Genomic DNA, 26,166 nt, shown 5'->3' on the forward strand with positions numbered 1-26,166 from the left:
ACTGGCTGCCCTTCCCATGTTTCCCAGCCTGGGGAACGCACAGAGGAGGGTTCACTGTGCATCTAGTGTGTGTGTGGGGGCTGTATGGTGGGTGGGCAGCAGCCCATGACACCTACTTGGGCCCCAGGATGGAGGGCGGTGGCCAGTGTCATCTCTTTTGGAGAGCTGGATTCCCCAGGGCTGTCGTTGTGCAGAGCTTGATGAAGGCCAAGGGGAAGAGGGTGTGAGTGTGACAGCCCTGGGGTTGGTGCTGGGCAAGGAGGGGAGAGGACATCGAGGCCTGAAGGCAGATGACCCAGAGCTCCTTGTGCTGCAGTTGGGGACTGGAGGGGTGAGGGCATGAGATAGGAGGCTGTAGCAGAGTGTGGAACTCCTGGGGGTGAGACTAGAGGGTAGTCTGCAGTGACCAAGGGTGTGACAGAGGGGCTGAGTGGGGGCTCGAGGACTCCAGCTGAGGTGTCTCCATGTTGGTGGGACCATCGCCTGCCACCTGCCCAAGACCTGGCGTGAGTCGGATGCTGGCTGCTATGGGGTTTGGCTGGTGCTCTTCCAGCCCTGCCCATCTCCAGTCCCCAAGGCCCTCCTTGGGAAGGAGAAAGATTCTAGCTTGGCCAGAAAGGAAGTCGGAAGCATTAAGTGGCCCTGCTGTGAACACTTTCTTTTGGGAGGCCATGGATCTGGGTGCTTCCTCCTCCTCACCAGGCCCCACTGTTTCCCCTGGGCACTGTGGTAGGTGGGGCTAACCCTGACAGATACCAGGGGATAGGGAGCTGCAAGCCCTAAAGCAGCCACATGGGGATATGACAGCAAGGTCTCACAGTGGCAGCTGAGGACTGGTCTCTGTGGGCCTAGCATGGTGGCTGCAGGCTGCTGCGGGACCAGGAGCCCTTCTAGACTTCTAGGCATTAGGGTGGGGCACTGCAGTGCTGAGGGACCTGGAGTTTGGGAGCTGTCAGTGCCTGGCTCCTGCCTGATGGCTCACGTGTGTCATCTTGTTGGTCCTCACGCCACCCTCTGAGAGTGCCCTTCTTATTCTTATTTTGCAGACGAGGACACAGAGGTTCAAGGACCACAGGACTTGCTGAGACAGCTGGCTCGAGATAGAGCCAGCTAGAGACTGAGCTGGGGCCTTGGGACCAGATCTTCTGCTTCTGGGCTGTGTTGTGCTTTGCTGTGAGTGTCCCCTCCAGAGCTCATGTTGAAATGGAATCGCCACTGTGGTAGTATGAAGAGGTGGGACCTGCAGGAGGTGATTAGGTCACGAGGGCCTTTCCCTCAGGGGTGGGTTAAAGCCGTATCTCAGAAGTGGGCCAGGTGTCATGAGAGTGGGCTCCTGAGGAAAGGATGAGTTCAGTGCATCTCTGTCTCTTGTACTCATGTGCCTTCCTCTTTCCACGGTGGGATGATGCAGCAAGAAGGCCCTCGTCAGGTGTAGCCCCTCGAGGTCTGGACTTCCCAGCCTTCAGAACTACGAGCCAAATAAATCTCTTTTCTTTATAAATGACCCAGTCCGTGGTCATTTATAGCAGCAGAAAATGGACTAAGACAGACTGTGTCCTCTGCCATAGACTGAACCCTTTTAGGGACCATCCAGAGAAGTCTCAAGAGGCTGGCAGTGTCTAGGGTGGTGAGGGATGCCTGCTGTTGTCAACACGGGTCCTTCGAGGCCAAGCACGGAGTGGGGGATGGGGAGGGACAGAGAGCAGCCCTCATAGCAGATCCAGCAGCAATCCCAGGGCCGCAGCCCACCCCAGGCCTCTTGCAGTCTGAGAGTGAGATGCCAGACAAGGTGCTCACTTTCTTGAGACCACTGCCCACCTGTGTGGTTGCCTACTTCCTATCTGGGGGGAAGCTGTGAGGTCACAGGGGGGTGAAAGGTGAGAGTGGGCAGGTGGGCCACAGCCTGGCCGCCCGATGGAGGCTCCTGGGTGGGAGCTGCCCTGCACAGCGAGTCCTCCTGGCTGCACTCGGGGATCCTTGTGTGAGACGAGGCTGAGGGTTCCCGGTGGTCTGCAGTGAGTCTCACACTGCCTGGGCCATTGGTCTAGGCCTCTCCTCCCTGTTCCCCCTGGACCCTCTTAGTTGGAGGTTCCTTCTCTCTTTCCAGTGGTGTCTTTGGAGCCCTGTGTCGAGCTCAGGGTGTGTGTGTGTGAATGCAGCGTCCTGGCCAGGCTGCAGGATAGGCTGAACCTGTGCTTCATGGGAGGGAGTTAAATTTTGCCCCAGGTCACCATTTGTTCCCTGAAGAACAGGAGGGCTGTGGTCCAGGGACGAACACAGATATGAGCCAGCCCAGTGGGGGCCAGAGCCTCCCTCAGGGACTTGATGTCCCCACATGGGTTTCCACGTGGAAGGCCACAGGTCATGTCTACTGAGGGCCTGGCCCTAGTCGGTGTATGGATTCTGGGCTGTTTCGTTTCAATTCTCAGGAGTCTTATGGCTGTGCCCTCCCTGACCTGGCACGGCCAATCAGCGGCCACCTATTATCTCCTCCCGTTTGTGACAAGCATTGGGCCACTCCCTGGCTGGAGCTTGAGGTCCTGAAGTCAGGCCAGGCCTGTCCTCTTCCGCTCTGTGTCCTATCACATTGCCCAGGTCAGAGGGCCATGGAATGAGTGCTGGAAGGTGAACTAACTCCTCCTCAATGATTGCAGGTGGTAGGGACTGCTACCCATTTTACAGATGAGAAAACTTGGGCCTGGAGATGGGCTGGGACCTGTGTGGGGGCCTGTCCTTGAGAAGGACCTGGACCTGCCTTCTTGCCTTGTCCCCTCAGCTCAGTAAGAGAGGCAGGCCACTCAGGGGAGCCCCAGGCCAGGTTACATCCTTCCTTGTCTGCGGTGAGGAGGGCAGCCCTGGCTTGGGTGTTCCTTGCTGGAGTGGGGTCTGGCCTCTGCCTCTAAGAGCCCAGGCCTACGGACAGAGGAAAGCACAGCCAGAGTCCTGGCCCTATTCAGAAGCCTGACTGAGGGGCCCAAGCCCCATGCACTGGCCCTAGAGCCTAGGAGGTTGGGGCCCTAGCCTAGAGCTGTGACTGGGAGCTCAGCAGGCAGTGCAGTGGTGGCCTGCTGGCTGCCCTCTCCCTCCTCCTGGGCCTGGGTGCTTTGTCCTGGGGGCAAGCTGAGTTGCTGGGGTAGTGGCAGGCCTGAGGTGGGCGTTCCCTGGCACCCCCATTTCCTCTGGCATCCTGCAAACAGGATCCGGGCAGTACAAGGACAGATGGCTCCCTTTAGGCTGGCGGGGGGGGGGGGGCATCTGGAAAGAGCTGGCGCCAGCCTTGGGGGCATGAGGCTGGAGGGGTTGGTGACTGGCCTGGAGGGCGGGCACGGAAGCCGCTTGGTAGGAAGCCTTCTTGGGAGTGAGCGGGGCATTGTCTCTGGCCTCTGTCTGGCCTCATTGAGGCAATCCTGGGGCTCAGGCCATTCTTGGGCACAACAGCCCAGCAGCTTCCGCCCACCCTCTGTCCTGTCCCTGCTGCCAGTTTCCGCTAGCCTGGGCTGCGAATGCTTCTGCAGCCTTTGCCCAGCCCCACCTCCCATTTGGCTTAGTCATTGCCTGCTCTGCTGTCAGCACACTCTCCTGAGGGGCTCCCAGGTCCCCCTCATGCCTTGTCACCATCCTCTGCCTCATCCCCTCTTGGTCATCCTTCTCGTGGTCCAGCGCCTCCCTCCTCTGAGCTCTGACTCTCACTGGGTGCCTGCCTCCGTGTAGTCCCAGCATCAGCTGCTTTCTTCTGGAAGCCTGCAGTGCTCCACAGGGTCCTCAGCCCCTAGCATGTGAGCCACTGAACAGATCATGGTACTTTGGTGGGAAAGAGAGCAGGGCCAGAGGGCCCTGCAGCCTTCCTGGCTCCTGTGCCACCATGCTTCCCTTGTGGGAGGCTCTCCTGGTCTCTGGTGAAGTCTTGTCTGAGTGTACATGTGTGTGAGGGTCCTGACCTATCTTGGCAGGGCAGCTGTGCTGGTTGGCCGTGGACCACCCTCTGGCACATTCCAAGCCCTTCACCAGCCAGTCAGCTGACCTTGGGCAAGTTGAGCTTTAGTTTCCTCTTCTTTAAGTAGGATTATAGTTACAATTCCTGCTTCACAGAGTCAGGAGGACTAATGGCACTCACACAGGCAAGGCACCTCGCTCAGGCCAGCTGAGCAGGTGTAGGAGAGGTGTGTGGCCCGACCTGGGCCAGTCACATATCTCTTGGGGCCTCCCCTGGTTCCACTGTCAATAGGACTCCCATGAGTACCGGCTCATAGAGTTGTGGGATGCTCCGGGATGTGAGCTGTGTCACCCTCCGAAAGACCCTGGCGCGGCATCTGGTGAGGGCTGGTCATCATCTTCTTGCCCCCAGTAAGGGGTGGATAGACCCTGTGGAGGTCCTAGGTCTAGGGGCAGGGAACAGAGTGCCTCTAATGGATGCACGTCGCAACCTAGCACACCTCTCTGCCCCATGTGGAGCGATGGACAGTGACTGCTCCCTCCGCCAGTGCTTTCTTGGCCTGTCCAGTTCACTCCCCCTACCCTGTGTCAACTCACTGGGCCCTCCTTTCTCCACAGTGGCTTCTCTCCCTGGGTGATCCCTTTTACAACTGTCCCTACACAGTGGACTCTCAATCTGTATTCAGCCCAGGCCCTGCGTTCACCTCCAGGGCTTGGGATATCGCCGGCCTGTGGCAGAGCCTCAGGGTGCGTCCTTGCACTTGGCCCCTTGCTGTCTGGCATGAAGAGGTCACAGCACCGTCACTGGCCTTCTGGGCCAGAATGTGGGACTTGTTCTTAAATCTTCCTGGCTGCTGGCCAACCTTTCTGGGTTCCGGCAGCAATCTCGAGCTCCACTGTCGGTAGCCTACCCTGGGCCAGGCTCCCGCAGCAGCCTGTTCTCGGCACTGCAACGCAGGGAGCCCTCCAGCCACAGGTCTATGGCAGTCCCGGCTGACCTCTGCCAGCGTATCTCTGTCATTTTTCGGAGGTGACCAAATCTCCTTACGTGGCAAGTAGTGCCTTGTGGTTAGCTCCTCTTGGGCTGCTTCCTGGGGAGCTGCCGGACCATTCTCACCTGGGGCTCCAGCCCCCACCCCAAATTCTCTGAGAGCCTGTGTTGGAGCCCTCGCACAGGATGATCTGGGTGGGTTCCCGGAGAGATGCATGTGTCCCTGTCCCTGAGGCCTTGTCGGTGGTGGGATGATATGTTGGGATCGGGCCATGCCCTGTGTCAGATGTGCTTCCCTGGGGCTGCCTCTTGGGGATTTGAGGAGAGCACCCACCTCTTTCAGAGGGGAACTTTCAGAGTTCCCACCTGACCCATGTCTTCTGAAGGCACTCCCTGCTGTATCCCTCCACTTTGTTTCCACACATATCTTTCTACTTGATGTTCTATTGGAATTCTACAAATTAAGCTTTAATACTTTGAAATTATACATGCGTATAGTTAGGAGAGCAAACGAGTTCTACAAGGTTAATTAAGGAAAACAGTAATCTCTAGCTGCCCTCTTCTCTGCCCTCCCCTGAGTCAACTCTTCTAATTCTTATAGGAGATTCTTTTGATATTTATCTCTTCTGTAAATGACATGCTTCTATTGCTACTTGATTTTTTTTACTGACTTATTTATTGACTTGCAAGATGAGCATTGAAGTCTTTTTCCACACACATGCTTGCTCACTTACAGGCACACACAGGCACACTACACACATGCACGCACATATAACACATACACAACATACACATGCACACGTATCCAGGCCCACATGCTCACACAATGGCATGCACACATATGTACAGACAGGTGTGTGCACACACTTCCTGCCTCCCCTCCTCCCTATGTAGCAACGTTGTTCTGTCACACTACCAGGTGGATCAGGGCTTCCCTAATCATAACCACACCTGCTACTGAGAACTGAGCCTGCTGGTGGTAAACCAGGATGATGCATCTCCTGCCCAACCTTTCGTTTTCCCTGGAGTTCATAATTGCCTTTGTTTGCCTAGGGTTTCATATACTTCTCAGGACCTTAATCTGAATCTCTTCTCCAGTTCTCCATCTCACTTTCCTGCACATCAATGGTCTGTTGTTTTGTCTTCCTAAGAAGTGTCTCTAGGATCTTCTGCTGGGGCCTGGTCACCAGGTTGCCCTCCTTGCCCAGGTCTCCTTCACCGTTCTTCCTCATGCAGTCCCTGGTTTTGATGGCATATGTCCTTGAGCACTTCCTGTGAAAGGGTGCGTGGAGGGATGTTTGCAGACCCTGGTTGTTGGAAACATCCTCCTGTAGTCTTCCCCCTGGTGCTCCTTCCAGCACTGGGGCCATTGGGACCTCCCAGGTCACTGTGGGCTCGTTTGCTTGGGGACACTCTCCTTGCCCAGGTATCCTGATGTCTCACAGGGCTTAAGGCAGCCTATATAGTTCTGGACAGTCATCTTGAGTCCTGTTTGTGATGATTCCCTTCCCTTTGCTTTTTCCGCCTCTCCCTTGAATTCCTGTACTCGGCTGTAGAAACTCCTGGGCAGACCCCGTTGTCTCCCTTTTGGTTTTTGTGTTGTTTTGTTCTACTTTCTGGGAGATGTCAGCTCTGTCCTTCCCCTTTCCGTGGAGTTCTTCACTTCTGCTGGCAGGTTTTCATTTCTCGGCACTCTTCTGTGTTCTCTGGAAGTTCCTTCTTTTCAGTGTCCTGTTCCCATCTCTGCACTCTCGTGATGGCAGTGCGTGAGGGTGTTAAAGGGCCTTCGCTGTCTGGGCTCATCTCTCAGAGGGCAGTAGGAACATGTGCACTGGACCTGAAACCTTTCTCTGCCAGCCACCAGCTGTGTGGCCCTGGGCAGGTTACTTCATCTCTCTGTGCCTCAGTTTCCTCATCTGCTGGGTGCAGACAGTAGTGGCTCTGTGTTTACAGGCTTGTTGTGAGGATGAGCCCGTGAAAAGAGTGAAGCATTCAGTGAGTGTTTTATAAATACATGCTGAGTGTTTTATAAATGTTAGCTTGTGCCCTGTTACGTTTTAAAGTTTCTTCTCTGGATAGGTTCTGTTCCCTCCACCTTCCCCTGGTGGCTTGGGCTGTCTTCCGTGTCGGAGGTTTTCCCCTGTGGGGCCCTGGCATGTGGGGTGCCCTCCACTCGCAGGGCTGAGACCCGCCTCCCACATCTCCCGACCCTCACCCAGGGCTCCCTGATTGCCACCTGCCCTTCAGGGCCCGCTGTTCTCCAGGCGAGCAGACTCCCCAAGCCGCCTGTGCCGGGGAAGTGTGGAGAACGTGGAGGGAGGCATAGTGGTGACTGTGGGCAGGCTGGGATGTGAGGCCTGAGAAACCCATGGAGATTGTAGTCTGATGGCCCCTGGGGGTCCCTGAGTTCCTTTCATGGGTCCCCAAAGTCCTCCCTCTGCCAACTGCATCCCTGTGTGGGGCCACATTTCTTCCTCTGCCCCAACCAGAACGACGCGGTGCAGCGGCTTATGCCAGAGCAGGCGGAGTCCGTCTCTGCTTAGCCCGCCCAGAGACCAACACAAGTGCAGGACGGGACCACTGCTCTCTGGGCGGTTTTGTTTTGGAAAATATAGTTACTTTTATAAAAATATGTTATTTGAAGTAATGTGTTTATTATTTCAAATGCCTTCATAAATATATTTTTTAAGTCTCTGCTTTAATTTCTAATAGAGTAACTATTGGTGAATAAAACCTATGTCAGCCAACCTCCTGGGATCCTCGATACTTTTCAGCAGTGTCATGGGCCCCGAGACCCAAGTGCTTGGGGCCCACCAGACTAGGTGGTGTCCTGGTGCCACCTACTGTGGATGGGGCCCTGTGGCATGGGGCTGGGCCTCTTGCTCAGAGGGGATAGGGCCGTGCCGCCTCCGCCACCCTGATTCTGCAGATCCGGGCCTGCCTCTCACCCTTTGTGAAGCTTACTTTGTGCTTCACCTGCCTCTGGCTTCAGGAGTTTGTGTGGCTGCGCTGAGCAGCTGCTGTGAAGTGTTCAGAACCCGGCTGGCCCAGACAGTGGGCTCTGTAGTGATGTCGTGAGGATGCAGGCAGATCAGACAGACGTCCTCACGGGGACTTGCACACACAGGGCTGACACCACAGAGGCAGGAAGCCTGTGGACGGCAGCTCTGGCTGTGTCCAGGCTGGAGAGTTACCTCTTGTGTGCTCTGGGTCCTGGAGCTCGGCTCATGGGAGGAGGGGTTTAGTGGAATGCTGAGCTGCCCGGGCCAGGGATAGCTGGTGTCGTGTTGGGGATCGTGCCAACACAGTGAAGTATGTACTTGCTGTTTGTAGCCCTTAATGTGCTTCCATTTATTTCTCACAACAACCCTAAGAGGTAGGTCCTTTTATTCCCTTCACTTCACGAGTGAGGAAACTGAAGCCCAGAGAGGTCCAGTAGCTTGTACCCAGCTGCATAGCTAGCAAGGCCAGGGCGGATTCACCTCCAGGCAACCTGATCCCAGCTCTGCCACCCCATCATGTGCGTCTCAGGAAGATGGAGCTAGATGTAGACCAGGTGGCAGGAGCTCTGTGGTTTTCAGCCCTGGTGCGGGCCCTGGCTCACACCGTACAGTGACACATGCCTGCATGTTGGGGGAGCAGCAGGAACCAGAAGCCAGGCAGGGATGGGCTTGTGGGGGGGTTGGAGAGCAAGGGGAGCCTGGGCTCCAAATGGGACATCCATGGTCTTTGAGAGCCAGCAAGAGGGCTGGCCTAGCTGGGGTCCCATAGGGAGGGGCGGGGTCTGCCCTCAGCAGGGCTGTGTTGTATTCCAACACTGGGGCCAGTGGAATAAGAGGCCACCAGAAGGGCTTGGGCGGGGGTTGCTGCCCTGGGGGTGGTGAGGAGCGTGGGGTGGCCTTGGGAACAGGCACAGCAGAGCCAGGCTCAGGGGTCGGGGCAGGCATTAGGCCCCTGTGAATCTGAGCTTTAACCCTCCCCTCTTCACCTCCCTCCCCCCTCCCTTTTTGTGGTTCCTCCAGCTCAGCAAGGAGGCTGCCGGCCCTGCCCTCTGTAAGAAGATGTCTTATGGATCCATCACTGGCGGAGGTGGCCTGGGGAGCCGCGGCCCTTTCGGGGCACCCTCAAGACAAGGCTATCAGCCCCTAGGTAATGACAGCAGCTGGCAGCGGGGGTGGTGGGATAGCAGTGGGAAGAGTCTTCAGGCTTAGTCACGCTGGCGGCTGAGTAGAGGGGTTCTGGTCTTCCAAGAGAGAAACCTTTCCTGTGACCTGAGACCGTGGGTGAGTGTTGAGCTCCAGCCTGGGGCAATTTGGGTGTCAGGAGAGGAAGGATGTGGAGTGGCTGCCCTTTTTGGGGGGGGCAGACCTGGGTGTCCAAGGTCCTGCCCTGAGGATGGAGCTGGCACGTAGAGTACCAGCTGATGGGTGGTGGTGCTCTGGGTGTTTGGAGAGCGGCTGAGTGCACGAGCAATCTTCTCTAGTCTTCCTAATGGCAGTGTGGAGCCGGCGGCTCCACGCAGCTGGCAGAGGGGGACACTGGGGCCTGTGGGGTGACAGATGCCGCCCCCCTGCCATGCAGAGGGAACTGATCAGAGCTGGGACCTACTTCTGTGTTTCCCCGAAAATAAGACAGGGTCTTGTATTTATTTTCCCTCAAGAAGACACCCTAGGGCTTATTTTTAGGGAGTGTGTTTCAGGGGGTGTGTTTTTAAGTACGGTACAACAATCTACATTTATTCAAATATAGTTAAGTTGTCTTCTGGAACATCTTCATAACTCTCCAAACTGCGAATTCCATCCTGAGTTTCTTGCGACTCTATTTCATTTAGAGCCATTGGCCCCAGTCTCTCATGTCAAACAATAGAGCTCTCATTAAATGAGCAGCTCTTATCCATGTAACCTGCTCAGAGTACAGGGTCCAATCTGCATAGTGGAGCAGAAATGATCTCTGTGCTCAGTAGGAGACTGCTTGCTGAAGCTTTTCCCCTATCCCCTAGTGTTTGTGGTGGGTGAGAGAGGCCCACAGTGCTGAGTAAAATGACAGCCACAGCTTTCCTTCTTACTCCTGGGGACACACAATACCTAAAGCGGAGCGGCCCAATCCTCACTTCACTGAGGAGACTTTACCCTGAAAGTCTCAGCTTGCAGCACGCACAGGATGGCTTGGACCTGACAGCGGGAGCCCACCTTGTTGGTGGGGCTGCTCACCTTTCCGGTCACCTCTGGGATAGCAGTTGTCATAAAAGGTGCAGCTGAGAAGGGCTGCTCATCTTCTTTACCTCTCCAAGAGGAAATGCATGGGTTGTGCAGATATGCTGTGTAGCCACGCCCATCACTAGGTCTTATTTTTGGGGTAGGGCTTATATTGCACAAATGCTTAGAAATCCTGCTAGGGCTTATTTTATGGGTAGGTCTTATTTTCAGGGAAACACGGTAGGTATTTCTGAGTTCCAAGCCTCTGCTCTTTCCACTCTACCGAGCTTCACTTTCCACCTCCCACTGTAGGCCATTGGGATCCCGTGGTGGCCCCTGGCCTCCCCGCTGCCCTCAGCTCTGGCTGTGGATCTGGCCTGGAAGGTGCCCTCCAGGTGGCAGGCCCAGTAATGGACGTCTTGACGGCAGGTTCTCTCTTCTGGCATCCAGCGTCAGGTTGGGGCAGCCTTCAGGAGTTGGGAAGGGGATCGAATTTGGGGCCTCAAGCTCTTGGTTTACTTCTGTCTGTTCAGCCTGGCAGCTGCCTTAGGACAGGAACTCTCTGCCACCCTGGGCCTGTGCTCCCGTGGAGCCTCAGGGCCCTTCTCAGGGTGTGGAGGTGCGCATGTGGGCATGTGTACCTGGAGTTCAAGTACAGTGGTTTAGAGATGGATGACCCTGACACCTACCCCCACCCTTTCTCCATCCCATATCCTTCCCCCCTTGCCCTGAATTGCACATTTATTGGTTTTGCTTTTTCTTCATAGTTTTATTTTGTGTGCTTGTATCCCTAAACAGCGTGTTGCTGAGTTTTGTAAGATTTTGAACTTCGTTTACTGGGATCATGTGATTTGTATGTACCCACCATTTGCTTTATGCGTTGTGTTCTGAGAGCCCCCATGCTGTGCGTAGGTGCCGTTCTTTCATTTTTCCTGCTGCACTGTATTGGGTTCTGCGTGTGCACCATGGTGTTTATGCCTGTTCCATGCCTGAGGGGCACTGAGGTTGTCTCCCGTGTCCTGGGCTGGGCACCCGTGGCGTACTGATGCCCGCTCCCTCATGGAGCTCCCTTCATGCCACGTCCTTGTCAGCACCAAGGTGTCAGATGGTGACTTTTTGCCAACCTGGTGAGTGTGCATTGGTCTCCTCTAGTTTCAGCTGATTCTCTCTGGAAACTAATGGGATCGATCACCTTTTCATATGTTTATTGGCTATTTGGGTCTTCCCTTCGCTTGACTCCTTTTGTTTATTTTCTCTTGGGTTTGTCTTGCACTAATTGATTTGCAAGATTTCCTTCTACGTCTGGAGAGGACACCCTCGTCAGACGTGCTGCACGCATCCTAGTCTGGTTTGGGCGTGCTTTTCAGTGTGGCATCTGCTCACGACTAGGGCCCACCAAGGACACACTTGAATTTATCAGTCGTTTCTCACAGTGTTTGCATTTTTCTGTTTAGTTTAATAACTTCTATCACAAGATGATAATGATATTATCCTATATTTTCCTCTATAGGTTATGTAATTTGTTTTTCTTATTTAAATTTTTAATCCAGCTGGAATTGGTTTTTGTTTATGGTGTAAGGTAGAGTGAGGGTGGAAGGGAAGCTCTAATAGTGGTGTTTCTGTATTTGCATAACAAATTGTCTGGGCTATTTATTCTGTTTTATTTTTCTGTAGTCCTGCAGTGACAGCTGTGTGATAGTTAAAGTTTCCATATGGGTTCTTTTGCTCAATTTTTCTATTCCTATGTCAAAATCCACCTTAATTCTATAGCTTTATTGTAATTCTCATTACTTTTGGGGCAAGTTACACTTCTTATTTTTCTATAGGAATTTCTTGAGTATTTTTGACTCTTTGACATTGAACATAAATTTTAGAATCACCTTGTCAAACCTTTGTGGTTTTGACTGGAATTTCATTGCATCCACGGGAAGAATGTGGGGAGAACAGATACCATCATTCTGAGTCTTCTAGTACATTGTAAGTGGTGCCATTCTGAATGTTACATTTTCCAGACATTTGTTGCTAGTGTGTACAACCAAGGTGTTTTTTTTTTCCTTTTCTTTTTGAGACAGGGTCTTGCTCTGTCCCCAGGCTGGAGTGCAGTGGATGTGATCATAGCTCACTGCAGCCTTGAACTCCTGGGCTCAAGCAGTCCTCCTGTCTCAGCCTCCCAGAGTGCTGCAATTATAGGCATGAGACAGTGGGCTTTTTAAAAAACCAAAGTCGAGAGATTTTATATAATTTTTAAATGTTTTTGTCATTAATGTTCTAAATATGGAAAATTTCAAGCACTAGAAGTAGACACACTCATGCAGGGAACCCTAGTGCATCCCTCAGCTTCCTCTGCCACTGCTGGTGGCCAGTCTGGCCACAGTTGTGCCCTCCCTGCACCCTGCTGTGTCATTTTGAAGTAAATCCCAGACATCAGATCATCTCCTCTGTTACTATTTCAGCATGTCTCTAAAAGAGGACTCCTTTCATACATGGCAGTGTCCCATTGTAATGCCTCATTTCAGCCACGGTACTGTGTCTGCCGTTCGGGTAGCTGGTGGCTTCGGGGAGGCACCGTGTTTTCACAGTGCGTGTTTGAAGCAGGAGCCTAGAAAGAGCCATGTACTCTGGTGGGTCCACGTGCCTGAGTTTTCACCTCCACGTTCCCCTCCATCATTTTTTATCCTTGAAGTTTACCCTTGAACAAAGCAGGCTTTCCTGTGTAGTGCAATTGATTTTTGTCTACTGACTCCTTATCCAGCCAGTTTGCCAAACTTCTTTTATTAATTGTAATAATTTGCCCGTGGAATCTTTGGAGCTTTCTATATCATTGGTGCCATTTGTGAATAATAGTTTTTCTCTCTTCTTTTCCAATGCTTTCACCTTTTACTTGTTTTTCTCCCTCTGTGAGCTGGCTGGAACCTCACTACAATGTCGAGTGGAAATGGTGACTGTGTTCTTTATGAGTCTGTGGAAAAATGGGACTGTGTATTGTTGAATGTTTCTGGGAATTTGCTACGAGAAATTGTCTGGATCTAGCGTCCTTTCTTTGTTGAAAGTTTTTGAACCACCAATTAACTTCTCTAGTTGTGAAAACTTGTTTAAGTTTTCTGTTTTCTTGTGGGTCAGCTTTAAGTTACATTTTTCTGGAAATGTGTCTGCTTTATCAAGACGTTCGATTTATTGCGTAAAATTGTGGCCTTTCCAGGCCAAGTGTAACCGGGGCAGCATCGTGCAGTGAGTGGTTACAGTGGCTGGGAGCACAGACTCGTAGAGCAGCGGGCTGGCCCTTCCGCCGGGACGCGGAGCCGAGGGCTGGCCTGGGCACTGCGCAGCTAGCTGCAGGGGGAGTGAGGCTGGGCGTGGAGCACCCAGGGGCTTGCCATTCTCACGCCCAGGCCATGCAAGGGCTCAAGGTTGCGCTATTTCATTAATTTTAGCAATATGTGAATCACATCCCCTTTTTTATTCCTAATGCTGTATATTTATACCTTCTATTTTCTTCTGTAATCAATATTGACAGAGACTTGGCAGTTTTACAAGTCTCCACAAAGATGTGACTTCTGGCTTTCTTGATCCTTTCTGTTAGATGTCAGTTTTAAAATTTGATTGATTTCTGCTCGTGTTTTTGTTATTTTCCTCATTTTTTCTTTGAGTTGATACTATTTTATTCATCCAACTCCCAGAATGGATGTTTATAAACCTCATTCATGTTCAATATTCAGTTTTTATTCTTTTCTAATAAAAGCACTTACAATTATGAATTTCCAAAGAATCACTGCTTTAGTTGACTATCACACATTTTAAAATATATAGTATTTTTATTTTTGTTCAGTTCTAAATATCTTCTAATTTCCATTATGGTTTCTTCTTTGATCCAGGAGTTTTTTAGAAGTGCATTTCATCATTTCCAAACATTTGTATTTTTTGGTAGTTTTTTTAAAAAAAATGATTTCTAACCTAATTGCATTTCTGTTGGAAAAGGATCAGTACTGTCCTGATTTGTTGAAAATTGTGGAGACTGGGGCCTGGCGTTTGTTTATGCTCCTCTCTGCCCTGGATGACTGGGAAGTCTTCCGTGTGGGTGGCCTTTGAGGCCCATAGGATCTGGGAAAGGACAGGGTCTGGACAAGATGCCCATGGGCAGAGGAATCACTGCAGTTACCCAGCCCCTGCTGTGTGCCAAAGTCCTTGCTACCCCATTTATGGCAGTGCCTCAGGGCCATCTGTTTTTCCTAATGTCCCATAGACCAAGGCAGCAAGAAAACAACTGGAAGATTGTTCACACAAAGAACTCAAATGAGACCTGGCATGGTGGCTTACACCTGTAATCCTAGCACTCTGGGAGGCCGAGGAGGAGGAGGATCACTTGAGCTCAAGAGTTCAAGACTAGCCTGGGCAACATAGTGAGACCCCGTCTCTACAAAAAATAGAAAAATTAGCTGGGCATGGTAGTGTGCGCCCATAGTCCCAGCTATGCAGGAGGGTGAGGCGGGAAGATTGCTTGACCCAGGAGTTTGAGGTTGCAGTGAGCTATGATGACACCACTGCACTCTACCCAGGGCGACAGAGTGAGATTCTGTATCAAAAGAAAAAAAAATACCTCAAATGAATAGAAGGGACCGCCCCCCAATTCGTATAAAAATGGACAGGGTCTACAGACAGGATGGCTGGTCAGTGTGTGAGGAGTGGTCAGCCTCACTGGTGACTTCAGAGATGGAAACTGAGGTAGCCATACATGCCAGTGCCAGCCTCTGGCAGAAGTGAGCACTGTAAGGAGAGGCAGGGTGCTGCTGTCTCTCCCGGGATCTGAGCACAGCCAGCTTCAGGGCACCTTGGAAGGGTCCTTCTCTTGGCCCAGCCATGCCTCTTTTTGGGCTCTGTTGTAGGAGGTGATCAGCAATGTGAGCAGAGGTGTTCACCACAGCATGACAGTTGAGAAATATTGGAAATGTCTAGCTTTGGGGAAACAATTGAGAAAGTGAGGGTTTGTGATGGAACATGATGCAGTTGTTGAAAGCACATTGTTGGAGATCCTTGAGTAAGCTCTGTGCAAGTTATGGTTAATGGTAATGCAAATGCAAGAAGCAGAACCATACACTCAGTATTTTAGTTGTATGAAACAACTGCCCACCCGCTGTGTTAATAATTTTTAATATTTATTTCTAGATGTTGTGATCTTTCTTTTTAAATTTATAATTGCATTTAATTTTTTTACTGTAATTTATGTGCATTATTCTAATAAAAAAGAAACAATACCCCAGGCCTGCCTGCCCTCCCCTCCCCTCCCCTCCTCTTGCCTCCCCTCCAAAGTTCTGGGTTCCTTTGATTCGAGTGGGCAGAGTGTACTGGCCCCTCCAGGGTGTCTGGGGACAGCATGGAGTAGTGTGGCGCTGGCGGAACCTGGACTTGCAGTGAATGGATGCCGGTGTGGGGAAGTGATGGGCGTCCTTGTGCATCAGCTGCCAGTGGGCCTGCAGTCTCTCTGGGGCCTGGGCAGGGGACCCACACTGAAGCAGGTAGGCACCTAGTCACCGCCTACCTGGATTCCCTCCTTGTACACTGTCGTCTAGGGCAGTGACTGCTGGGGTGGGGGTGTTGGGTCTAGAGAGTATGTCTCTGTCAGGAGAGAATGGCGTCTGGAAGCTGGAGGGACAGGCCTTGGTCTGGAAGCTCACGGTCACTCAGATACTCAGAGAAGCCTGTGACTTGGTGGCTTCAGCCTGGGTCTCAGCCTGGGCCTCCCTGCTGGGTGCAGGGATTGCAGTCTGCTCTTGTTCTGACTCTGAGATCCACTGTGCTGCAGTTGTCTGTCCTCTAGGAAGCTGTACCCCCAAATAAGCTAGAGTGCTCCTGCCCGTTTCCTTGTGCGCCCTCTACCCTTCCTCCCCCCAGGGCCAGAGCTGGGGGATGAGCAGGCCCCATTCCAGGACAATGAGCCGAGGGCACTGGAGGCCCTCCCCAAGTCTGTGTCACCAGGAGGGCCTGCCTCTGCCTGTGTAGTTTGGGGCCTTTGGAACTCTCCCACCTCTTGGGGGACCCAGTGAGCCTTTGGGCAGTCCTTCCTTGACTGTCACACTGGCTGCCATAGCCCCCCCCAGAGGATGCCGAGCTTTCTTCTCCAAGGGTTATGTGAAGGGCCTTTTCCAGGAGCTGCTGCTTCCAGGTGCTCAATGTGGAGACAGGACCCACGACGCCTGTGCCGATCTGGGGACTTGCTAGAGGCTGTCGGCGTGGTCAGCAAGAGCATGTAAGCCAGCTGCATTGTGACCTGCTGGGTGGTCAAGAGTGCCTCAGTCTCCTCAGGGAGCACTGGGGGAGCAGGTTGCAGACTGGCGCCAGGGGTCTCCTTTCTGTGCCCTCAGCCTGGTGTACACGGCGTGTCATTGGCTCTGGGAGGCCATGGATTGAAAGGCACGTCTTTATTCCAGAGATGTTAAAATATTTTTATAAGGTGCGTCTGAGGATAGACAAACTTTAGTAAAATGTGTCCAGAAATGGTGGTGTTTGAATAAATGGGAATTATTAGAGAAAATCGTGTCCTTTGTGGGGTTCGAACTCCAGAGTGGTGGAGGGTGCGACAGGACACCTCCGTGCTTGTGCCTCAGCCACACTGCAGGTGTGAAGGGGAAGAGCGTTGTTTTGCTTTTCACTTCCCACATATATGGAACAATATTTTTATAAAATACAATAGAATGCCCCCGAGCTGGGATGTTGTGGCAATCTTGAAATGCCATGAATCATAATGAAGCCTGACTCTCCATGTTGGGACCTCATTGCTGCAGAAGGTAATACCCACCCAAGTTTCATCTGTGACCATGTCTACGGGCCTGATTTAGGGGGCTGTGGCTTAGTTTGGTGTCACTTTTCAGAAGAACCATGGTTCAGAGAAAAATCCAGAACACCTACAGTTCTGAACTCCATGCTGGTGTTCAGAAAAAGGGGGACGATCTGGATGACGTGGCAATCAGAGAGGGCTTCCTGAAGGAGGTGGGCCCCAGTAGAGCTGCTTTGGCTTGGGTGCCTGCCGACTGTGCATGGGTCCTGTCACTGCCAGCAGCGCCCTGAGCTGCTTGCACAGGCAGGCTGGGAATAATCGTGACTGTCCCTTGCTGTCCATAGAGTGCGCTAGATGTTGGACCGAGTATGGAATCCGCCATTTCCCCTGCCCATCGCCAGAGAGCAACTCACAGGACCCCTGTGTGGGGAAGGACGGGGAAGGCGATCTGGGGCCGGCGGGTGCACCCAGAGTCCCGAGGGCCAGGAAGCGAGGTACTTCCGCTCAGACACTGGGTCTGGGGGGTCCCGGGAAGGCCACTCAGGGATGCTGGTGCTCTGGAGGGAGGGGTCCACAGACGGGAGCTGTGGAGGTGCCCAGGCAGTTGCAGGGGAGGAGGCTGGGGCAGGCGCTGAGGCCCATCTCACTCTCACCCCCACTGCCCTGTCCCCCTGAGGAGGACGGATGGCATGGTCAGTCTGGACCAGCCGCAGGAGGGAAGCATGTGATGACCAGGGCCGTTAGGGCCCTGTAGGCTCAAGGACCAGGCCTGCACAGTGGGATGAAGAGGCGCTCATACCCGGGGGTCTGGACCTGCTCATGGGGCCCCTTTGCCCTGAGCCTGAGTCCTTATGGAGTGGACTGGTGAGGGGGTGTGAGGGTCCTTGGGGTGTGATTTAGGGAGGAATAGGTGCAGTGGCCTCTGCAGAGGTGGGCCTAGGTAGGCTTCCCTCCTGGCAGAGAGGCCCCTTCTGGGTGCTTTCAGGAAGACTGGACCTGGAGGGAGAAGCCTACTCTTGAGTGCTTCCTCCTGATGGGGCTCAGACATGCCCGCGGGGAGACTTCTGTTGTTGGGGCCACTGTCCCTGCCTTTGTGAAACCTGAGTCCTCTAACTCTACAGAGCCATACACCCAGCAGCACACCTGGCCCTGTCATCAGGAAGCCAGTCTGGTTCTGGCAAAGCTCATGCATGAGCAAAGACAGAGAGACCTGGGCACTGTTTGCTGGGCTAGCCGCCACGAGCTCTGCGCTGGCACAGAATGGCAGAGGAGTGAAGCTGCAGAGCAGGCTGTCTTGCCACCGCCTGCCCTCAGCTGAGTGCAGGAGGGTATGCTGAGGGAGCACTCATGGGGCTCTTGAGGTCCTGCAGCTGGCAGGCAAGCGAGTGTGAATGGTATCCTGCATGTCAGCTGGTGAGGGCTGCCCCCAGGCGAGGGATGTCCCCAGGAGCAGCCCCAGCCCTGGCCCCAAAGCGCCTTTCCTTGGGGCTTGAGGACAGGAGATGCATGCAGAGGGCCAGGTCAGACTGCCAGGCCTGTCCCAGCTCATTTGCCCTGATAGTGGCTATGGAAGGCAGGTGGGGCCTGTCTTGGAGATGGAGTGCTACGGCCCAGAACTTAGGTGCCTTGCCAATGATACCTTGCAAGGCAGTGGCAGAACTGGGAGGCCTGGACCCAGGTCTCTGGACACCCAGCAGTGCGGGGTGGTGGCTAGGAGTTGGCAGCAGTGTCCTGAAGCAGAAGCCAAAGAGGAGGTGCCCCAGGGAGCTGCTGCTGGAGCCACCACTTCCCCTGGGCCTGGAGCCTTAAACACCCACATTTTGGTGCCTTTCCAGGGCCAGGGGTTGCCCCTGAAGGCAGCCGGACACCAGAGCCCACCTCACCACTCACCACTGGCCCGAGAAAGGACTTGGCTGCCGGGCCCCGTGGCCGCATGACAGGACCCAGTGCCAGCCGGGCCAAGAAGAGGAAGCCCAATTTCTGCCCCCAGGAGACTGAGGTGCTGGTGTCCAAGGTGAGCAAGCACCACCAGCTGCTGTTTGGCACAGGGCTGCTGAAGGCTGAGCCCACCCGCAGGTACCGCGTGTGGAGCCGTATTCTGCAGGCCGTGAACGCTCTGGGCTACTGTCGCCGAGATGTTGTGGATCTGAAGCACAAGTGGCGGGACCTGAGAGCGGTTGTGCGGCGCAAGCTGGGCGACCTCCGCAAGGCTGCCCAGGGCCCTGACCCGGACTCCGGCAAGCCCCAGCCCCTGGCACTCACACCCGTAGAACAGGTGGTGGCCAAGACCTTCTCCTGCCAGGCCCTGCCCTCCGAGGGCTTCTGCCTGGAGCCGCTCAGAGGTGAGTTCCTTGCCGCAGGCTGCCCTGCCAGGGCGCTGCTCTGGCCACCTGGAGGGTGGGCCCACCTCTGCCCTATTGCCCCACTCCCTACTCCACAGGGAGCTCCTCTCCTCCTCCTCAGCCACCTCCTCATCTCTTCCCTGTCATCACCTGGAGCGTCCTTGTTCACTCCCCCTGCGCTCCACTTGCTCACTCGCACAACCGTCCACATATCTGTGCGTCTGGCAAACATTTTTAAAGTATGAAGGGAGCTTCAGAGGCAAATTGGGACTCCTTGTCCTGGGCCTGAGCTGAGCACGTGCACACAGAGGAGCCAGGGCCCTCATCTCATGGTTGCCTGGTCCTGCACGTGCACCATGGCTGTGGTGAGACATCCGTGTGCTGGCGCTGCCCCGCGTGGACACACGCACAGAGATGCAGGCATTCAGCGGTGCTCACCCTCTGACATTCCACACCTGCCAGTCTGTCCTGGCTCTTCTTGTCCCGTCCTGTCCTGTCTATTAAAATAAAAGCTAGTTGTGACTTTCTAAATTGGTTTCATGACCTGGGTCTCAGAGCTGCGGTTTGAAACGTACTGCTCTGTCACTGTTTTTATCACCCAGGAGAGGCCTCCATAGTGGATGGTCCAGCCCTGCAGAGTCAAGGTGGGCAGGTTGAGACCCAGGAGGGGGGGAGGGTTTGCCAGGGCCGTGTTGGGCCCTCTGTGGAGGCCCTCCAGCTCAGGAAGAGTCCTTTTCCTCCAGTAGCGTCAGTCTGTTGGTGTCCATCGGGTCGGGAGGCTGACAGGTCACTGTGGGCCCAGCGTCCAGCAGCTGCAAATGTGGTGGGGCCCCAGATGGGTGCTGGGCAGTAGGTATGGTGCAGATGTGCCGAGGTTATAGTAGCAGAATCTGCCCACTGCCACCAGGGCCTGGAGGTCAGGGAGAAGTCCTGTGGTTCTGTGATGGGGGAGGGCTGGTGGGGGTTCCGTCCTACCTTTCTCTGGGGTTGCTCCCTGCAGACCTATGCATACCCTACATCCTGTCTGCAGCAGGGCTGGCATTGAGTGAGTTGGGCTGGCCACTCTGAGCTCTGAGGCTGTGTTGGGTGCCATGCTATGTGGACCCACAACAGCCTGTTCAGGGACTCTGCTGTCACCCCCACTCAACAGGGAGGAATAGAGGCAGCAAGTATGAAAGTAGCTTCTGCTGAGTGGGGCACTGGGTATCGGGCTGAGCCCATCAAGCTGTAGAAGTGAGAATGCCCCATGCTTCCCCTCCTGGGGGGAGAGGTGCTCAGCCTGTGTCTGGGATTCCACACCAGGCAGGGCTGCACGCTGTTGTCACTGGGCCTCCTCCTGCCTGAAACCGGGTCAGGACATCATCCTTCCATCCAGATCCTGTGGCAGGCAGGGAGCTGCGCGGTCCAGGGTCATGCCTAGCAGGCACAGAGCCTGGTAGCAGTACGCTTGCTGGGCAGCCCGAGCAGCCAGGCAGGCATGGGGATGGGGTGTTGGGTATCTGAGGGGTCTTGGTTGGTGCTGACTGTGGATTGGTTGTGTGGGCGCCTCCCTTGGGCTCCTGCCCTAAGAGTCTCCCCTCCTGCTGCAGCCACAGGTGCCTTTGGGACCTGGTTAACGGAAGAGCTGCTGCTTAGAGCAGATGGTGGTGGTGGTGGTGGGTCCAGACCCTCGTAATTTCCGTAATTGCCAAATATTCATTAAAAGCCTTCACATGTCTTCCTGCAGCGGGAACATAACGTGGTGCCTGCAGTGAGACATGGGGAGGTGCAGGCCCTGGCAGGGGAGGCACTTGCCTTCTTTTGGTGCTGTTGGAATGCCCCATTATTTTGCTCAAAAGAGGAGTGGAGGGCGGGGACGAGATGGGAGAGAAAGCCCTGATGATAAGCACTGCCCATTGTTTATTTTATTTTATTGAGTGCGAATAAAGCCACTTCGGTGATGTGCAGATGGAGTCTGGGAAGTGGACTCAGGGCATGTTGGGGAAAGAACTGACAAGGGGGGCACCCTCCTGCCCTCCTTCAGGCCCAGGCCAGGGCCACGGATTATTCAGCTCTGTCTTGTGAAAGCTGGTGCCTCTGGCCATGTGGCTGCCCCTCCAAGGAAGCTTGTACCCCACAGGCCTAGACCCCAGCGTCTGCTTTGGGTCTCTTGTATTTTCCTGTCTAGGCGTGCACTCCCTAAAGCCAGGCCATGTGTCCTGTTTCTATGACACTTGCATGTATTGCTGGGTTGGCCCAGTAGGGGAATGAAAAGGACAGGGTATCCATGCTGTAGTTGGTGGGTAGTGGTGTAGTGTTAGGTGGCCACCTGCCTTGTGGCTGAGGACCCCAGAAAGAAGGGAGAGTTGCTCTGGAGGTGGTCTCGCAGCCTGCCTGGTGACAGGACAGTGTGCACCTTGGTTCCTTCAGCTGTGAGTTTATACCGTTGTTCAACAGACACTTCTGGAACATGTGGTTCATTGTGCTGGTTTATTGTTCCTGGTCTAGAAACTCAGAGATGGGCTGGCCTGTAGGAGGGGGTGGCCTTCAGAGGGCCAAAGCTGAGTTGGGGAGGCCCACCTAGCTGCACTTGACCTCTGGTCAGAAGAGCGATGGGCAAAGCGAGATCCCAGCCTGGGGAGGTTGTTGCTGGGAAGACCTGGCTGTGCGATCATGGCACACAGGGAGAGAAGGCACCTGGCTGGGAGCAGAGACAGGGGTGAGGCTTCTGCCACGCCTCTCCTTTGGAACCCAGGTGGTGACTTTGTTGGAGTTTAATTGAAATACACTGTGGTGCATCTATTTAAGGGTACAGTTCAATGAGAGTTGGCCAGTACACACTCCCATAACTTCAACCCCAGTGAAGGTGAAGAACTTTTCCATGACCTCAGATGGTTCCCTCTGCCCCTTCCTGGTCAGCCTTGCCTGCCCCAGATCAAGGCCAAGGCCACCACTAATTTGCTTTTTGACACTCTAGATTAGGTCTCTCTTTCCAGAGTTTGACACATGTGGAGCCATGTAGTACGTATACTTTTTTGTGTCTGCCTGCCTTAGCCAGCATGTTTGCTGTGTGTATCAGTGGTTCCTCCCTTTTTGTGGGGTGGTAAGTATCTAGTTGAATTGCTGGTCATATGGTTGGTGTAACTTTTTAAGAAATGCCCAAGCTGTTCTCCAACGTAGTTGCACTATTTTAAGTTCCCCTAAGTAGCAGGAGGGAGCTTTACTTGCTCTGCATCCACACCAACTCCTGCTCTTGTCAGTGCTTTTAGTGTAGCCATTCTGTGGATGATGCTATGGTATGGATATTTGATCCTCTAAACCTCATGTTGAAATGTGATCCCCAGTGTTGGAGGAGGGGCCTACTGCAAAGTGTGTGTGTCTTAGGGACAGGCCACTTATGAGTCGATTAATGCCCTCCATCTTCCCTAGGGGATGAATGAGTTCTTACTTTGTTAGTTCCCTCCAGAGCTGGCTGTTAAAAATAGCCTGGCACCCCTTGCCCTGCTCTTCTCTCGCCATGTGATCTCTGCATACTCCAGCTTCCCTTTGCCCCCCGTTGTGAGTAGAAACAGCCTGGCCCTCACCAGGTGTCCAGTCTTGAACTTCCAGCCATCAGAATCATAAGACAAATAGACCTTTTTTTCCTTTGTAACTTGCTCAGCAACACAAAGTGCACTAAGACAGGTGGTGTCTAGCGTATGTCATTGATTGTAGTTTTATTTGCATTTCTCTGTTATTCGACATCTTGCTGTGTGCTTATTGGCTATTTGTATATCTATTTTTATGTTGTGTCTATTCAAATTTATTGCCCATTTTATATTATATGGGATTGGCAAGGGCTTTGTCAGATTTCAAAGCTGTCTGTATTGTGAATATTTTCTTTCACATGGTGGTTTATCTTTTAATTATCCTAACTATGTCATTTGAAGGTCAAAAGTTTTACTGTTAGATGTGATCGATTTTTTCTTTTATGGTTTTTGCTTTTTGTATACTGCCTAATAAGCATTTCCCTACTACTAAGTTGCTAAGAATTTTCTTCTTATTTTAAAGTGTTTTTGTTGTTGTTGTTGTTTTTTACATTTAGCTTTTGCACTTAAATCTATGATCCATGTTAAGTTAATATTTGTGTTTGGTTAATTTTGAGTTTACGTTCAATAGATATCCAAAGTTTCCAGCAACATAGATTTAGAAAACTATCCTTTCTTCATTGAATTATTTTTGTCCTTTTGTCTAAAATCCATTGCCTTATATGTTTATGTGGGATCTTGATTTGTTTTTATGGATCTAAATGTCTCTGCTTAAACAGATACCACACTGTCTTGATTACTGTAACTATAAAACATATCTTGAAGTGAGTTGGGAAGTATTTCCTCCCCTTCTGTTTTCTGAAGGAGTTTGTGTAGAATTGGTATTATTCTTCCTGCAAATATGTGGTATAATTTACCAGGGAAGCCATATGAGCCTAGAGTTTTCACTATGGGAAGATTTTAAACTACAAATTCATTTTCTTTAATGCTATAGTACTATACATGGTATCTGTTTCTTCTCAAGCGAGCTTTGTTAGTTTTGTGTTTTTCAAGGAACTTGTTTATTTCATCTAAGTTGTCAAATTAGTTGGCATGCATTTGCTTGTAATATTCCTTTAGTATCTTTTTAGTCTGTAGGCTTTGTAGTGATGTCTCCTCTGTCATTTCTGATTTTGGTGATTTATTCTCTCTTATGCTCTTGACTAGTCTAATTTAAGTAAGTTTATCATCTCAGTATTATTCTGATGAAAATTTATTGATTTATTGTTTCAAAGAGCCACTTTTTGATTTCATTAATTTTCTCTATTTATCTGATGTTGATTAAATTGATTTCTGCTTTTCTTTATTCCTTCCTCCCACCTACTTTGGGTTAAATTTGCTCTTGTTAGATCATTGACTTGAGATCTTTCTTTTCTGATATAAGTGTTTATATCTATAAATTTCCCTCTATACATTGCTATAAATTTTAATATATGGTATTTTCGTTCCATTAAAAATATTTTCTAATTTCCTTTGTTATTTCTTCTTTTACTTATAGTGATTTAAAATATGTTGTTTAATTTCAGATAATTAGGTATATTCACAGATATCTGTTATTGATTTCTAGTTTAATTCTGTTATGTTCAGAAAATATATTTTATATGATTTCAGCTATTATAAATATATCAAGACTTGCTTTATGGCATGAAATATAGTATATCTTAGTGTTCCATGTGCATTTGATAAGAATGTGCGTTTAGCTGTTTTGGGATGGGGTGTTCTATATGTCATTCAGGTCAGGTTGATCGATAGTATTGTTTACATTCCCTCATCCTCACTGATTTTCTGTCTACTTGTTATATTAACTACTGAGAGAGTGTTCACCACTCTGGCTGTAATTGTGGATTTGTGTCTTTTCCCCAATCTTATCAGTTTTTGCTTCATATAATTTCAAGCTGTGTTATTAGGTTCATGCATATTTAGAATTGTTTGTCTTAATCAGTTGACCATGCATTGTTGTAAAAATGTCCTTCTTTATCCCTAGTTGTATTTGTTGTTCTGAATTCTCCTCTGATATTAGTGTGGCTACTCCAGCTTATGATTACTGTTTATATGATATATTTTTCCAATTTTTTACTTATAAGCTTATCTGACTTTATATATAAAGTGGGTTTCTTGTATATACTATAACAGAATCTCACTTTTAATCTGATCTGAGAATTTCTGTTCTTAATTCAAATAGTTAAAACAACATTTCCAGTAGGAGTTTTGCTACTGATGGAGAGGTCCTATAATCCAAATTCTCCAGTATGGTGGCCATTTGCCAGATGTGGTCACTGAGCACTTGAAATGTGGCTAGTGCAGCTGAGTAACTGAACTTGTAATTTTATTTAATTTTAATTAACTAAAATCTCCACTTAAATTGCCACATGTGGCTAGTGGCTCCTATTTGGGGTAACTGATATTTACATCATTTGTTGTTAATATAAATACCAACATGTTTCTTTTAAATCTACCATCATGACATTTGCTTTCTATATTTCCCTTTTGTTCTCTTTTTCTATTTTCTTCCTTCTTTCCTTTATTTTTTTGGAGTAATTGAGTACTGTTTAGGATTCTATCCATTTTACCTCCCCTGTTGGCTTATTAGCTATTTCTATTGGTTTTGTTATTTTAGTGGTTGCTTTAGAGTTTACAATATATATCATTAACTTTTCACAGCCTACCTTAAAATAATATTCTGTCATCTCACATAACTATACAAACCTTATAGGGGTATACTTCCATCTCCCCTTCCCATCCTCTTTGTTATTATTTCCATACACTCACTCCTACCAATGTCATTAACACTTCGTTATAACTAACAATACAAGTTATTGATTTTGCTTTAACAATTGCTTGTCTTTTAAATAAATGACGAGAAAAATGTCCTTTTAATTTTCCTAGATGTTTACCATTCTGACTCTCTTTAATTCTTTGTGTAGATCCAGATTTCCTTTCATTGCTACTTTCGACCTGAATAACTTCTTTTAACATTTCTTGTCATGCACATCTGGTTGGAACAGATTCTTTCAGCTTTTGTGTGTTGAAAATAAATCTTCTGCCTCTATTTTTGAAGTATATTTCCACTGGGTATAGAATTCTAGTTTAAAGTTTTTTTTCTTTAAAGCACTTTAAAGGTATCATTCCATTGTCTTATGTCCTTCATGGTTTCTGATGAAAGGACAAAGTCCTTCCTACATTTTGTTCTTCTATAGGGTGTGGCTACCTTCTCCTTTTGCCCCTTTTAGGGTTTCTTTATCACTGGATTTCTGCAATTTGACTATAATGTGTTTTGGGTTTTTAAAAATACTTATTATGTTTGGACTGAAATTCTTGCATTTCTCAGTTTATAGTTTCATAAAATTTGGATACTTTTGGTCATTATTTCTGGACATTCTTGTTGATTAAT

The 26,166-nt window shown here is 50.9% G+C and overlaps 1 protein-coding gene across 2 annotated transcripts in view; it reads left to right on the plus strand.

Annotated features, from left to right (window-relative positions):
* TSNARE1 (t-SNARE domain containing 1) overlaps positions 1 to 26,166 on the plus strand; it is a 141,223-nt gene that overhangs the window by 40,042 nt on the left and 75,015 nt on the right. Inside the window, exons 2-5 of one of the 2 annotated variants that reach the window (XM_012751739.3) lie at positions 1,047 to 1,173; positions 8,947 to 9,073; positions 17,233 to 17,382; positions 18,724 to 19,230. In XM_012751739.3, coding sequence (XP_012607193.1) covers positions 8,986 to 9,073; positions 17,233 to 17,382; positions 18,724 to 19,230 — 745 coding nt within the window. In that variant the 5' untranslated portion in view covers positions 1,047 to 1,173; positions 8,947 to 8,985. The remainder of the gene's footprint in view (positions 1 to 1,046; positions 1,174 to 8,946; positions 9,074 to 17,232; positions 17,383 to 18,723; positions 19,231 to 26,166) is intronic. The other variant, XM_012751742.3, reaches the window with a different exon arrangement.

This window comes from Microcebus murinus, chromosome 7 (genome assembly GCF_040939455.1).
Source record: "Microcebus murinus isolate Inina chromosome 7, M.murinus_Inina_mat1.0, whole genome shotgun sequence".
Classification (NCBI taxonomy): domain Eukaryota; kingdom Metazoa; phylum Chordata; class Mammalia; order Primates; family Cheirogaleidae; genus Microcebus; species Microcebus murinus.